Source organism: Rhinoderma darwinii, chromosome 11, assembly GCF_050947455.1.
Source record: "Rhinoderma darwinii isolate aRhiDar2 chromosome 11, aRhiDar2.hap1, whole genome shotgun sequence".
NCBI classification, from domain to species: domain Eukaryota; kingdom Metazoa; phylum Chordata; class Amphibia; order Anura; family Rhinodermatidae; genus Rhinoderma; species Rhinoderma darwinii.
In genome coordinates, this window is record NC_134697.1 from 95,782,470 (window position 1) to 95,799,609 (window position 17,140).

General features: G+C 42.1%; 1 protein-coding gene across 1 annotated transcript in view; it reads left to right on the top strand.

The window, feature by feature from the left end:
- STX3 (syntaxin 3) overlaps positions 1 to 17,140 on the top strand; it is a 46,769-nt gene that overhangs the window by 19,926 nt on the left and 9,703 nt on the right. Inside the window, exons 2-7 of the mRNA XM_075842115.1 lie at positions 10,060 to 10,137; positions 10,375 to 10,474; positions 12,245 to 12,319; positions 14,195 to 14,262; positions 15,410 to 15,518; positions 16,203 to 16,276. Of these exons, the coding sequence (XP_075698230.1) occupies positions 10,060 to 10,137; positions 10,375 to 10,474; positions 12,245 to 12,319; positions 14,195 to 14,262; positions 15,410 to 15,518; positions 16,203 to 16,276 (504 nt within the window). The remainder of the gene's footprint in view (positions 1 to 10,059; positions 10,138 to 10,374; positions 10,475 to 12,244; positions 12,320 to 14,194; positions 14,263 to 15,409; positions 15,519 to 16,202; positions 16,277 to 17,140) is intronic.

Below are 17,140 nucleotides of genomic sequence, written 5' to 3' on the forward strand. Positions count from 1 at the left end.
TGTGTGCGGATGTACTGTGTGCTGATGTACTGTGTGCTGATGTACTGTGTGCTGATATACTGTGTGCGGATGTACTGTGTGCGGATGTACTGTGTGCGGATGTACTGTGTGCGGATGTACTGTGTGCGGATGTACTGTGTGCGGATGTACTGTGTGCGGATATACTATGTGCTGATATACTGTATGCTGATGTACTGTGTGCTGATGTACTGTGTGCTGATGTACTGTGTGCAGATATACTATGTGTGCTGATGTACTGTGTGCAGATATACTATGTGTATACTGTGTGCTGATGTACAGTGTACGGATATACTGTGTGCGGATATACTGTGTGCTGATATACTGTGTGCTGATATACTGTGTGCTGATATACTGTGTGCGGATGTACTGTGTGCGGATATACTGTGTGCGGATATACTGCGTGCTGATATACTGTGTGTATACTGTGTGCTGATATACTGTGTGCTGATATACTGTGTGTATAATGTGTGCGGATATACTGTGTGCTGATATACTGTGTGCTGATATACTGTGTGCGGATATACTGTGTGCTCATATACTGTGTGCTGATATACTGTGTGCGGATATACTGTGTGCTGATATACTGTGTGCTCATATACTGTGTGCTCATATACTGTGTGCTCATATACTGTGTGCTCATATACTGTGTGCTGATATACTGTGTGCTGATATACTGTGTGCTGATATACTGTGTGCTCATATACTGTGTGCTGATATACTGTGTGTATACTGTATGCAGATATACTGTGTGCGGATGTACTGTGTGCTGATGTACTGTGTGCGGATGTACTGTGTGCGGATGTACTGTGTGCTGATGTACTGTGTGCTGATGTACTGTGTGCTGATGTACTGTGTGCGGATGTACTGTGTGCGGATGTACTGTGTGCGGATGTACTGTGTGCTGATGTACTGTGTGCTGATGTACTGTGTACGGATGTACTGTGTGCGGATGTACTGTGTGCGGATGTACTGTGTGCGGATGTACTGTGTGCGGATGTACTGTGTGCTGATGTACTGTGTGCTGATGTACTGTGTGCTGATGTACTGTGTGCTGATGTACTGTGTGCGGATGTACTGTGTGCGGATGTACTGTGTGCTGATGTACTGTGTGCTGATATACTGTGTGCGGATGTACTGTGTGCGGATGTACTGTGTGCGGATGTACTGTGTGCGGATATACTATGTGCTGATATACTGTATGCTGATGTATTGTGTGCTGATGTACTGTGTGCTGATATACTATGTGCTGATGTACTGTGTGCAGATATACTATGTGTGCTGATGTACTGTGTGCAGATATACTATGTGTATACTGTGTGCGGATATACTGTGTGCTGATATACTGTGTGCTGATATACTGTGTGCGGATGTACTGTGTGCGGATATACTGTGTGCGGATATACTGCGTGCTGATATACTGTGTGTATACTGTGTGCTGATATACTGTGTGCTGATATACTGTGTGTATAATGTGTGCGGATATACTGTGTGCTGATATACTGTGTGCTGATATACTGTGTGCGGATATACTGTGTGCTCATATACTGTGTGCTGATATACTGTGTGCTGATATACTGTGTGCGGATATACTGTGTGCTGATATACTGTGTGCTGATATACTGTGTGCTCATATACTGTGTGCTCATATACTGTGTGCTCATATACTGTGTGCTGATATACTGTGTGCTGATATACTGTGTGCTGATATACTGTGTGTATACTGTGTGCGGATATACTGTGTGCGGATATACTGTGTGCGGATATACTTTGTGCGGATATACTGTGTGCTGATATACTGTGTGCTGATATACTGTGTGCTGATATACTGTGTGCTGATATACTGTGTGCTCATATACTGTGTGCTGATATACTGTGTGCTGATATACTGTGTGCTGATATACTGTGTGCTGATATACTGTGTACGGATGTACTGTGTGCTGATGTACTGTGTGCTGATGTACTGTGTGCGGATATACTGTGTGCGGATGTACTGTGTGCGGATGTACTGTGTGCGGATGTACTGTGTGCGGATGTACTGTGTGCTGATATACTGTGTGCTGATATACTGTGTGCGGATATACTGCGTGCGGATATATTGCGTGCTTATATACTGTGTGCTGATATACTGTGTGCGGATATACTGTGTGCTGATATACTGTGTGCGGATATACTGTGTGCTCATATACTGTGTGCTGATATACTGTGTGCTGATATACTGTGTGCGGATATACTGTGTGCGGATATACTGTGTGCTCATATACTGTGTGCTCATATACTGTGTGCTGATATACTGTGTGCTGATATACTGTGTGCTGATATACTGTGTGCGGATATACTGTGTGCGGATATACTGTGTGCGGATATTTTGTGTGCTGATATACTGTGTGCTGATATACTGTGTGCTGATATACTGTGTGCTGATATGCTGTGTGCTGATATACTGTGTGCTGATATACTGTGTGCTGATATACTGTGTGTATACTGTGTGCGGATATACTGTGTGCTGATATACTGTGTGCTGATATACTGTGTGCTGATATACTGTGTGCGGATATACTGTGTGCGGATATACTGTGTGCTCATGTACTGTGTGCTCATGTACTGTGTGCTGATGTACTGTGTGCTGATGTACTGTGTGCTGATGTACTGTGTGCGGATATACTGTGTGCCGATGTACTGTGTGCGGATGTACTGTGTGCTGATATACTGTGTGCTGATATACTGTGTGTATACTGTATGCAGATATACTGTGTGCGGATATACTGTGTGCGGATATACTGTGTGCGGATGTACTGTGTGCTGATGTACTGTGTGCTGATGTACTGTGTGCGGATGTACTGTGTGCGGATGTACTGTGTGCTGATGTACTGTGTGCTGATGTACTGTGTGCGGATGTACTGTGTGCTGATGTACTGTGTGCTGATGTACTGTGTGCGGATATACTGTGTGCGGATATACGGTGTGCTGATGTACTGTGTGCGGATGTACTGTGTGCGGATGTACTGTGTGCGGATATACTGTGTGCTGATATATTGTGTGCGGATATACTGTGTGCGGATGTACTGTGTGCGGATGTACTGTGTGCGGATATACTGTGTGCTGATGTACTGTGTGCTGATGTACTGTGTGCTGATGTACTGTGTGCAGATATACTGTGTGCGGATATACTGTGTGCTGATATACTGTGTGTATACTGTGTGCTCATATACTGTGTGCTGATATACTGTGTGCGGATATACTGTGTGCTGATATACTGTGTGCTGATATACTGTGTGTATACTGTGTGGGGATATACTATGTGCTGATATACTGTATGCTGATATACTGTGTGCTGATATACTGTGTGCTGATGTACTGTGTGCGGATATACTGTGTGCTGATGTACTGTGTGCTGATATACTATGTGCAGATATACTATGTGTGCTGATGTACTGTGTGCAGATATACTATGTGTATACTGTGTGCTGATGTATAGTGTACGGATATACTGTGTGCGGATATATTGTGTGCTGATATACTGTGTGTGGATGTACTGTGTGCTGATATACTGTCTGCGGATATACTGTGTGCGGATATACTGCGTGCGGATATACTGTGTGTATACTGTGTGCTGATATACTGTGTGCTGATATACTGTGTGTATACTGTGTGCGGATATACTGTGTGCGGATATACTGTGTGCGGATATACTGTGTGCTGATATACTGTGTGCTGATATACTGTGTGCGGATATACTGTGTGCTCATATACTGTGTGCTCATATACTGTGTGCTGATATACTGTGTGCGGATATACTGTGTGCGGATATACTGTGTGCTCATATACTGTGTGCTCATATACTGTGTGCTGATATACTGTGTGTATACTGTGTGCGGATATACTGTGTGCTGATATACTGTGTGCTGATATACTATGTGCTGATATACTGTGTGTGGATATACTGTGTGCGGATATGCTGTGTGCTGATATGCTGTGTGCTGATATACTGTGTGCTGATATACTGTGTGCTGATATACTGTGTGCTGATATACTGTGTGCTGATATACTGTGTGCTGATATACTGTGTGCGGATATACTGTGTGCTCATATACTGTGTGCTCATATACTGTGTGCTGATGTACTGTGTGCTGATGTACTGTGTGCGGATGTACTGTGTGCTGATGTACTGTGTGCGGATGTACTGTGTGCGGATGTACTGTGTGCGGATGTACTGTGTGCGGATATACTGTGTATATACTGTGTGCGGATATACTGTGTGCTGATATACTGTGTGCTGATATACTGTGTGCTGATATACTGTGTGCGGATATACTGTGTGCTCATATACTGTGTGCTGATGTACTGTGTGCTGATACACTGTGTGCGGATATACTGTGTGTATACTGTATGCAGATATACTGTGTGCTGATATACTGTGTGCGGATATACTGTGTGCGGATATACTGTGTGTGGATATACTGTGTGCTGATATACTGTGTGCTGATATACTGTGTGCTGATATACTGTGTGCTGATATACTGTGTGCTCATATACTGTGTGCTGATATGCTGTGTGCTGATATGCTGTGTGCTGATATACTGTGTGCGGATATACTGTGTGCTGATATACTGTGTGCTGATATACTGTGTGCTGATATACTGTGTGCGGATATACTGTGTGCTGATATACTGTGTGCTGATATACTGTGTGCTGATATACTGTGTGCGGATATACTGTGTGCTCATGTACTGTGTGCTGATGTACTGTGTGCGGATATACTGTGTGCTGATGTACTGTGTGCTGATGTACTGTGTGCTGATGTACTGTGTGCTGATGTACTTTGTGCTGATGTACTGTGTGCGGATATACTGTGTGCTGATGTACTGTGTGCGGATGTACTGTGTGCGGATGTACTGTGTGCTGATATACTGTGTGCGGATATACTGTGTGCGGATATACTGTGTGCGGATATACTGTGTGCTGATGTACTGTATGCTGATATACTGTGTGCTGATATATTGTGTGCGGATATACTGTGTGCGGATATACTGTGTGCGGATATACTGTGTGCGGATATACTGTGTGCTGATGTACTGTGTGCTGATGTACTGTATGCTGATATACTGTGTGCGGATATACTGTGTGCTGATATACTGTGTGCTGATATACTGTGTGCTGATATACTGTGTGTATACTGTGTGCGGATATACTATGTGCTGATAAACTGTATGCTGATATACTGTGTGCTGATATACTGTATGCTGATGTACTGTGTGCTGATGTACTGTGTGCTGATATACTATGTGCTGATGTACTGTGTGCAGATATACTATGTGTGCTGATGTACTGTGTGCAGATATACTATGTGTATACTGTGTGCTGATGTATAGTGTACGGATATACTGTGTGCGGATATATTGTGTGCTGATATACTGTGTGTGGATGTACTGTGTGCTGATATACTGTGTGCGGATATACTGTGTGCGGATATACTGCGTGCGGATATACTGTGTGTATACTGTGTGCTGATATATTGTTTGCTGATATACTGTGTGCGGATATACTGTGTGCGGATATACTGTGTGCTGATGTACTGTGTGCGGATATACTGTGTGCTGATGTACTGTGTGCTGATATACTGTGTGCGGATATACTGTGTGCTGATATACTGTGTGCTGATATACTGTGTGCTGATATACTGTGTGTATACTGTGTGCGGATATACTATGTGCTGATATACTGTATGCTGATATACTGTGTGCTGATGTACTGTGTGCTGATATACTATGTGATGATGTACTGTGTGCAGATATACTATGTGTGCTGATGTACTGTGTGCAGATATATTATGTGTATACTGTGTGCTGATGTATAGTGTACGGATATACTGTGTGCGGATATATTGTGTGCTGATATACTGTGTGTGGATGTACTGTGTGCTGATATACTGTGTGCGGTTATACTGTGTGCGGATATACTGCGTGCGGATACACTGTGTGTATACTGTGTGCTGATATACTGTGTGTATACTGTGTGCGGATATACTGTGTGCTGATATACTGTGTGCTGATATACTGTGTGCTGATATACTGTGTGCTGATATACTGTGTGCTGATATACTGTGTGCTCATATACTGTGTGCTCATATACTGTGTGCTGATATACTGTGTGTATACTGTGTGCGGATATACTGTGTGCTGATATACCGTGTGCTGATATACCGTGTGCTGATATACTGTGTGCGGATATACTGTGTGCGGATATACTGTGTGCTGATGTACTGTGTGCTGATATACTGTGTGCTGATATACGGTGTGCGGATGTACTGTGTGCGGATATACTGTGTGCTGATATACTGTGTGCTGATATACTGTGTGCGGATATACTGTGTGTATACTGTGTGCTGATATACTGTGTGCTAATATACTGTGTGTATACTGTGTGCTGATATACTGTGTGCTGATATACTGTGTGTATACTGTGTGCGGATATACTGTGTGCTGATATACTGTGTGCGAATATACTGTGTGCGGATATACTGTGTGCGGATATACTGTGTGCGGATATACTGTGTGCGGATATACTGTGTGCTGATATACTGTGTGCTGATATACTGTGTGCTGATATACTGTGTGCTGATATACTGTGTGCGGATATACTGTGTGCTGATATACTGTGTGTATACTGTGTGCTGATATACTGTGTGCTGATTTACTGTGTGTATACTGTGTGCGGATATACTGTGTGTTGATATACTGTGTGCGGATATACTGCGTGCGGATATACTGTGTGCTGATATACTGTGTGTATACTGTGTGCGGATATACTGTGTGCTGATATACTGTGTGCTGATATACTGTGTGCTGATATACTGTGTGTATACTGTGTGCGTATATACTGTGTGCGTATATACTGTGTGCTGATATACTGTGTGCGGATATACTGTGTGCGGATATACTGTGTGCTCATATACTGTGTGCTCATATACTGTGTGCTGATATACTGTGTGCTCATATACTGTGTGCTGATATACTGTGTGCTGATATACTGTGTGCTGATATACTGTGTGTATACTGTGTGCGGATATACTGTGTGCTGATATACTGTGTGCTGATATACTGTGTGCTGATATACTGTGTGCGGATATACTGTGTGCTCATATACTGTGTGCTCATATACTGTGTGCTCATATACTGTGTGCTGATATGCTGTGTGCTGATATGCTGTGTGCGGATATACTGTGTGTGGATGTACTGTGTGTGGATATACTGTGTGCTGATATACTGTGTGCTGATATACTGTGTGCGGATATACTGCGTGCTGATATACTGCGTGCTGATGTACTGTATGCTGATATACTGTGTGTATACTGTGTGCTCATATACTGTGTGCTGATATACTGTGTGCGGATATACTGTATGCTCATATACTGTGTGCTGATATATTGTGTGCTGATATACTGTGTGCTCATATACTGTGTGCTGATATACTGTGTGTATACTGTGTGCGGATATACTGTGTGCTGATATACTGTGTGCTGATATACTGTGTGCTGATATACTGTGTGCTGATATACTGTGTGCTGATATACTGTGTGCGGATATACTGTGTGCGGATATACTGTGTGCGGATATACTGTGTGCGGATATACTGTGTGCGGATATACTGTGTGCGGATATACTGCGTGCTGATATACTGTGTGTATACTGTGTGCTGATATACTGTGTGCTGATATACTGTGTGCGGATATACTGTGTGCTCATATACTGTGTGCTGATATACTGTGTGCTGATATACTGTGTGCTGATATACTGTGTGCGGATATACTGCGTGCTGATATACTGTGTGCTCATATACTGTGTGCTCATATACTGTGTGCTGATATACTGTGTGCGGATATACTGTGTGCGGATATACTGCGTGCTGATATACTGTGTGTATACTGTGTGCTGATATACTGTGTGCTGATATACTGTTTGCGGATATTCTGTGTGCGGATATACTGTGTGCTCATATACTGTGTGCTCATATACTGTGTGCTGATATACTGTGTGCTGATATACTGTGTGCGGATATACTGCGTGCTGATATACTGTGTGTTTACTGTGTGCTGATATACTGTGTGTATACTGTGTGCGGATATACTGTGTGCTAATATACTGTGTGCTGATATACTTTGTGCTGATATACTGTGTGCTGATATGCTGTGTGCTGATGTACTGTGTGCTGATATACTGCGTGCTGATATACTGTGTGTTTACTGTGTGCTGATATACTGTGTGTATACTGTGTGCGGATATACTGTGTGCTAATATACTGTGTGCTGATATACTTTGTGCTGATATACTGTGTGCTGATATGCTGTGTGCTGATATACTGTGTGCGGATATACTGTGTGCAGATATACTGTGTGCTCATATACTGTGTGCTAATATACTGTGTGCTGATATAATTTGTGCTGATATTCTGTGTGCTGATATACTGTGTGCTGATATACTGTGTGCTGATATACTGTGTGCTGATGTACTGTGTGCGGATGTACTGTGTGCTGATATGCTGTGTGCTGATATACTCTGTTCGGATATACTGTGTGCGGATATACTGTGTGCAGATATACTGTGTGCTCATATACTGTGTGCTGATATACTGTATGCAGATATACTGTGTGCTGATGTACTGTGTGCTGATATACTGTGTGCTGATATACTGTGTGCGGATATACTGTGTGCGGATATACTGTGTGCGGATATACTGCGTGCTGATATACTGTGTGTATACTGTGTGCTGATATACTGTGTGCTGATATACTGTGTGCGGATATACTGTGTGCTGATATACTGTGTGCTGATGTACTGTGTGCGGATATACTGTGTGCTGATATACTGTGTGCTGATATACTGTGTATATACTGTGTGCTCATATACTGTGTGCTGATATACTGTGTGTATACTGTATGCAGATATACTGTGTGCTGATATACTGTGTGCGGATATGCTGTGTGCGGATATACTGTGTGCTGATATACTGCGTGCTGATATACTGTGTGCTGATATACTGCGTGCTGATATACTGCGTGCTGATATACTGCGTGCTGATATACTGCGTGCTGATATACTGTGTGCTGATATACTGTGTGCTGATATACTGTTTGCTGATATACTGTGTGTATACTGTGTGCGGATATACTGTGTGCTGATGTACTGTGTGCGGATGTACTGTGTGCTGATATACTGTGTGCTGATATACTGTGTGCTGATATACTGTGTGCTGATATACTGTGTGCTGATATACTGTGTGCTGATATACTTTGTGCTGATATACTGTGTGCTGATATACTGTGTGCTGATATACTGTGTGCTGATATACTGTGTGCTGATATACTGTGTGCTGATATACTGTGTGCTGATATACTTTGTGCTGATATACTGTGTGCTGATGTACTGTGTGCTGATATACTGTGTGCTGATATACTTTGTGCTGATATACTGTGTGCTGATGTACTGTGTGCTGATATACTTTGTGCTGATATACTGTGTGCTGATGTACTGTGTGCTGATATACTGTGTGCTGATATACTGTGTGCTGATATACTGTGTGCTGATATACTTTGTGCTGATATACTGTGTGCTGATATACTGTGTGCTGATATACTGTGTGCTGATATACTGTGTGCTGATATACTGTGTGCTGATGTACTGTGTGCTGATGTACTGTGTGCGGATGTACTGTGTGCTGATATACTGTGTGCTGATATGCTGTGTGCTGATATACTGTGTGCTCATATATTGTGTGCATATGGTGTCCTTATATACTATGACTTTTGTTCTATCTGCTAGCTTATCTATCTATCTATCTATCTATCTATCTATCTATCTATCTATCTATCTATCTATCTATCTATCTATCTATCTATCTATCTATCTATCTATCTCTCTTTGCATTGGACATACACATGTAGCTTATGGCACCTTCAGCTATTGAATTTTGCATGTTACACGTGTCGTTCCATGTAAAGCTCTGGTCATGTTTTACATTTTGCACTTTTCCTCTGTGTTGTAGACTCAGGACACAGATGACACAGACGACATTGACATTTCCATCGACAATGCGGCCTTCATGGATGATTTCTTTGCTCAGGTGAGAGTAGTTATCTGCTTATATGCATGTATGTTCTCATATATAATATCATTCTCTTATATAGCAGCAACATATTGCACGGCCCATAGAAGCTTACAATCTACTGTCATTTTCTGGATTACAACCATTTGGGTCGAACAATTCATAATTTATCTCACGAAAAAAAAATCTCTTCCTGTTTTTGGCTTGGGTTCACTTTCCACTCATGTTCTTCATAATCTCTATGTCTATTTTTAGATTGAGGAGATCCGGCAGAACATCGAGAAGATCTCCGAGAGTGTTAATGAGACAAAGAGACTACACAGTGTGATCCTATCGGCGCCACTACCTGAACAGAGTGTGTAATGTCATTGTGTATAGAACGGTAGAATCAGCAGATTAGGTGACTCTTGCTCCTAATATTGTAGAAAATTTGACCTCTGGCATACGTCCAGTGAACCTATATTAAAAGGAAGGTTAAATTTTAGGTGAAATTTACAATAATTTTCTAGCCACTAAAGTCTTACTTATCTGGCGTGGTTGGAGATTGGGGGTGGTAGTCTTTATTGGTGGGGTGTTTCTTCCTTGATGTACTCCCGGAAGATGTCCCCATTGCCTGAAGCAGGAACCTAGGAAAGAAGTAGTAACAAATCAGGACCTGCTCCTTGTCTATAATATTACAGGTTTTACAAGTTCGGTAACATCTAAAGATCTAAAATTGGTCAACCGTTGGTCCAAAATTACCCATTAGTAAAAGTGTTAACAGTAATGATTAACAACCCAACTCAAAAAAGGTAATGTTATCAACTATCACTATGTGCATCTATGGTACGATGTGTGGGCAACTTAAAGAGGAGCTGTCACTAGGTCGCATAAGTTGAACTGGTTACTGAACTGAATAGCGTCGTCTCCCTGATTCCAGCGATGTTTTTCTTTTTTTCCTGGACCCTCCCGTTCTAGAGATATGGCATACTGTTGTGTTGGCTCCCTCTATGCCAATTTGCTGTAGTTAGCCAATGGGGTGGAGCTAGCTTCCCTGCCTCTGATTCTAACCAATCAGCGCGAGGCAGCTCATGCCCTGTTGACTAATTACGGAAAATTAGCATATAGGAAGCCAACACAACAGTGGGCCATATCTCTGGAACGGGGGTGTTCAGGAAAAAAAGAAAAACTGCGCTGGAATCAGGGAGACGGCGCTATTCAAGTCAGTTATTCAGTTCAACTTATATGACCTAGGGACAGGTTCTCTTTAAGTCTGAATGTGGTGAAAGTAAACCTGACCATCCATAAACATAAATGCTTGAGTCGGCTGTGTGTGCATGTTTAGTCGACTGGGGTGAGATGAATAATCTGTGGCTAGACATTTCTGCCGGTGGCAAATATTCAAGGGTATTGAAATCCAGCCGGTGTACTGTCAGGCAGTCACCATATACATTAGAACTTTGAACTAATGTGTTAGGCCCGTTTAAGGACGCATGGTCCAAAAAATTCTGGGAGTCATGTAGACAATGCACTACTATTCAGGCTGGTTCAATTTTCCTTAACAGTAAGCTTTGTGAATCTGCGATACTGCCACCTCAGCAAACAAAAAAAGGTGGAAAAAATTATAGGAAGAGGGAAAGGGAGGCAAGGACAAGGATCTTTAAGTCAGAACTGGTTTTATATAAACTGGGGTCATGGGCAAAGAGAAAATTAGGGCTCCCCCTGCTTTCTATTTTTTGACCGTTTTTATATACCACCATATAGTGGCAAGACAATAGTGCCATATGCGGCCCACATAATACTACCATATAGCACCCAAATAATATGTAGCATTTAAATAATACTGCCTTAGAGCCCACAAACTGCCATATAGTTTCCACACAGTAGTCCCTCACATGCAATCTAATACACGTAGGAAGCTACTTTTTGGGTGGCAGTGGACCTCCTTACATAGTGGGCTCCTGTGGAACTAGTACCAACTAAAAGAATCCCAAGCTGTGGACTGGTGGACTTCAAGCTGCCCACCTTGAGGGTAGAGAAGTAGATAAAATGTTATAAGCCTGAATGTTTTTAAACATACTTGTTGTCCACTAAGATATTGTTGGACTTGTGCAATAACTTGAATTTTTTAAAAATCTTTTTAAAGAAACCAAGGATGAATTGGAGAACTTGACGTTGGAGATCAAGAAAGCAGCAAACAGCGTCAGGTCACGTTTAAAGTGTGAGTGCTTTATGTATGGCCTTTTACCACTATCAGCTATGTCCTGTCACCTGTCATATATGGTTCTCACCAATGAGTAGTTAAGATGGTTCGACCATTTACAATCTGGCTTTCGTCCTTCCTCACCACTCTACTTCAACAGTCCTAACCAAAGTGATTGATGATCTTTTAACTGCCGATGCCTCACAACATTACTCTGTTCTTCTCCTTCTAAACATGTCCTCTGCCTTTGACACAGTCGACCACTCCGATATGTTACTCTCAACCCCTTGTATCACAGACCTATCTCTCTAATGGATCTCCTCATAACTCACCAACCAAACATTTAACGTCTCCCACTAACACACCGCCTCCTCGTCTCACCCGCTCTCTGTTGGGGTCCCTCAGTCCTCCGTCCTGGGACCCTTGCTCTTCTCCATCTATGCCCTTAGCCTGGAACAGCTCATAAAATCCCATGGCTTTAAGTATCACTTCTATGCAAACGACAAACAATTTTACCTCTCTGGCCCCCGATGTCACCTCTTTGCTTTCCAGAGTGTCAAACAGCTATAGTCTCTTTCTTCTCCTCCCACATCCGTAAACTCAACATAGAGAAAACTGAATTCATCACGTCATCATGTTTCCCCATCTCACTCAAGTCCCTTACCAGAACTATTATTTACAGCTTCACACTTTCCACAGTCCCATAATTCTGCTGCCTCTGGATAACCTTCAATTTAAACCTCACTTCCGAGCCCTTGCAACCTCACATCCATGCCCTTACCATCTCTTGCCGCCTCCATCTCAAAAATATTTTGCAAATTCGATCTTTTCTCAACCTCGAGTCAACAAAAATGCTTGTACATGCCCTCATCATCTCCCGCCTAGATTACGGCAACATCCTTCTCTGCGTCTTCCCATCTAACACTCGTGCACACCTCCAATCAACCCTTAGCTTTGCAGGAAGGTTAATCTACCTCTCCTCTTGTTTCACCTCTGCCTCTCCCCTCTGTAAATCGCTTCAGTAACGACCCATTGCCCAGTGAATTCAGTTCAAAATAACAATCATGACATACAAGGCTGTCCACACCCTGTCCCCTCCAACTCCCTTACCAGAATTTCAATCACAGTTAATAGCTCCACAGTTAATCCAAACCCTTGGCACCTCACATCCAAGCCCTTAGTATCTCTTGCCACCACCATCTCAAAAATATTTCTCGAATCCGATCTTTCCTCAACCTCGAGTCAACAAAAATTTGAGTACATGCCCTCATCATCTCACAACTTGTCCCCTTCATAGATATCTGCCCTAATTTACCGATACCACCCCCCGCGTAATCTCTAGTCCTCCTAAAACCTTCCGCTTTGCTGTCCTTTTATCTGCGCCTCACATCATCGTCTCCAAGATTTCTTTTGTGCATCCATCAACACATCGGAGACTCTCCCATCATCGAAACCTTCAAATGTAACCTGAAAACCCACTTCTTTAGATAAGCTTACAACCTGCAATAACCCGGCTGCCACTACTCTACCAGATGAACAGCTTCTACCCTCACCTACTGTCTCCTTCCCCGTTCCTTTGTAGCTTGTAGGCCCCACACGGGCAGCGTTGTCTCTCTTGCTGTACTGGTCTGTCACTCATTGAGCTCATGTATATTATTTTTGGTTTTATTGTCTCACGTTAAGCCCCTTTCGTATGTACAGCGCCCAGGAATTAATGTTGCTTTAAAATAAATAATAATAACAATAACATTTGTCCCTAAGGTTGTCCCTGGTAAGTGACTTCTGTATCTATACAACTTATAAGAATACATTAGACTCATTTTAGGAATCAACTGGATATATTATCGTCCTGGTATTTCAACCTAATCTAAGCTTGTACCATTCCCTTTATAGCAATGGAACAGACCATAGAGCAGGATACTATACAGTCCTCTGCTGACCTTCGAATACGGAAATCTCAGGTATGGCATATACAGAATTATCTTGGAACGCGGAGTAGTCCAGTATGGTTTACTAGAATAAAAGTGGAATTGGAAATCTATACAATGTCTTAAACCATAAGTCAGGCTATTGAGAAAAAAAACTAAATATTGGTGAATAAAAGGGTCAAAAGAAAATAAGTTCATTAGACAAAGGCAAAGTTGACTATCCCCAAATCCAGCAAGTTTTATCAAATTAAACTTTTTAGATTTTCAATAGACCTGCCATGTGGCTAAGTAGCAGGGGTGACCAGCTAACCACCTTTTAGGAGTCATCGTTATGACTAGTTGCCATTCTTCGAATTATGGAACTATGCAACGTGGCAAAAGTTTCCGATGTAACCCTCATCATAATCTGCCAGATTACCATAGCCATACTCCTAAATCCATCCATAACCTCAACAGTAATCTGTCTAAGCAAAGGTGTAGCTATAGAAAGTGCAGAGGAAGCAGTCGCACTCGGGCCCTGGTGCCTGAGGAAGACCAAAGGACCGCCAATGGAAGACACCAGTATTGTAAATGGCACATGGTAGGTTGGGGGCCCTGTAACAGATATTTTCTGTAGCTCAGAAGCTTCAAATTACACCTCTGTGTCTCAGCCTGGGCGGTATGACCGAGAGTCTTGAATTGTGGAAATATTACACTCTCAAGTGCCTACACGAGGTCCAGATAAAGGCTTACATAGTGGCGTCACCTTGTAGATATTCCCTACTGCAACGTATTATTTAGTTATGACATACAACAGAAGAATATATTTTCTGTGTGGGTTCAACATTGGACTTGGGCTCGTTGGGAGATGAAATTATACTGGAGGCCCACCTTCTATCTATACAGAACCTGTACTTGTCCACTTTATTTACATTGGCAACTTTGATGTTATCATTGCATACACAGGGTATGTCATGAATAAGGTCTATGAAATAATTTGGGGTTAAACCAATAAGAAATACACCCTAGTTTTGCGTGATTGTCTCCAAAGTCAACCCAAAATGGGGCTGCCTACTGCTCAACCTTTGGGACTGATTATTGTATAAAAGCCAGGGATGTGATGTTCTGGTAAGTCCATCCAACCATGTGCAGGTCACACATAAAGTCTCTATTTAGATCTCATGGTCTGTCTTCTCTACAGCATTCTGTTCTCTCTCGAAAATTTGTGGATGTTATGACAAAGTACAATGAAGCTCAGGTGGATTTCCGGGAGCGAAGCAAAGGGCGGATCCAGAGACAGCTGGAAATCAGTGAGTCACCCATAAGTTTTGTCTGTTTTTCTGGCCTGAAATCTTTCAGATATTTTTGTTTCTGATAAGCTGTCTATAGAGCTGCTCGAATATACAAACAGTATAGCTTTTTAATGACATGTAGTACACCATAGGATACAAGGTCGCCACAGTGACGTTGCATTCCATGAGGTTTCCTAGCACCATCATTCTGATTCAGTAGAACCATGACCATAATGTGGATAACCTAAAATAGTGCAGCACACAAGAAAATGGCGACAGCACTCTGCGAACACTAATGTTCGCCTTGTCGTGGCAGGTGGGCTCACACAATTTGATCAAAATGTGCGCTAAGAACTTCCCTATTGTAAGTAGATTTAGCAGTAATGCATATTTATTTATATTTAGTGGCTTAGGTGGCATTAGTGTTCGCAGTGTGCTGTCACTATTTTCTTGTGCTGTATAAATTTGCAGTCACAGGTGTTTCTGCCCCTGTATACACGTTTTGTTTCATTTTGTTGGAATGTGCAGTTCAAATTTTTGTGTTGTTTAATCTAAAATAGTGGACGCGTCTCTTCTGCTCCAGCAGTGTCAAAGAAAAGATAACATTTTCGACTGTTCCACCACAAAAACATGGAAATAGTTTAGTGTATATCTTTTGAACCTATGATGACTATAATGTGACGTTGATGTCATGTTTTTCAGCCGGCAAAAGTACAACAGATGCCGAACTGGAGGAAATGCTTGAAAGCGGAAATCCCAGTATCTTTACATCTGGGGTGAGAAGCTAGATCTAAAGTTTGCTTCCAGGAGCAGAGATCAGACCATCTAACAGTCCTGGGCTCACAATATCACTGGCACTCAGTATCTCTGAGGGCTTCCTTGGACATCAATGTTGAAGAATTAACATGAGTTTTTACAAGGTTTTCCAATATGCACCAGTGTATAAATGTATGAAAATAACCTAACATTTTCATTTGTGGGGCTGGTAACAACCTACAGAGGATTTTTGGGAGGTTAAGAACTCAGAAGTGATTTATTCAAAACTCTGAATGGATATAAAAAACATCCAAGAAATAAGAAAATCTGTGTTTCCAACTGCAAGCTAACCTGAATCTAGACAACGCTAGAACATTACGCTTAGTCCTAAATCCAACATTACTTTAGGTTTTAAGTTACACTAGCCCAAGCGTCAGGGCCGTTTTAACAGAACGTTTTTATACCTTCCTACTTCCCACTGAATTAGAAAAAATGGAATAACGTAGGTCACAGAATTTTTTTTAAAGTAGTCCATTATGAGGTGTGCAACACCAAAGGCCAATTTTTACAGTTTCCTATTTTTTAGCCACAATGTTCCCTTAAAGGCCATTTACATGGGCCAATGATCAGACAAAATAGTGCTCCTATGAACGAACGTTCCTGAGAAATGAGCAAGCTCTCGTCTGTCTGTTGATCGGGTCTTTTATGCAACCCAAAAAATGGACGCTTGTCGGCAGCTGCCAACAAGATGCAAATGTATAGGGATGAGCGATCGTGGCTCTGTTTAAATGGAGAAAACGAGAACTGATCAACAATACAGTGTAAAACCACCGTAAGCGTCTGCCAGCTACAGATGCCCCATAAGTGTCTCAGATGCCACCACA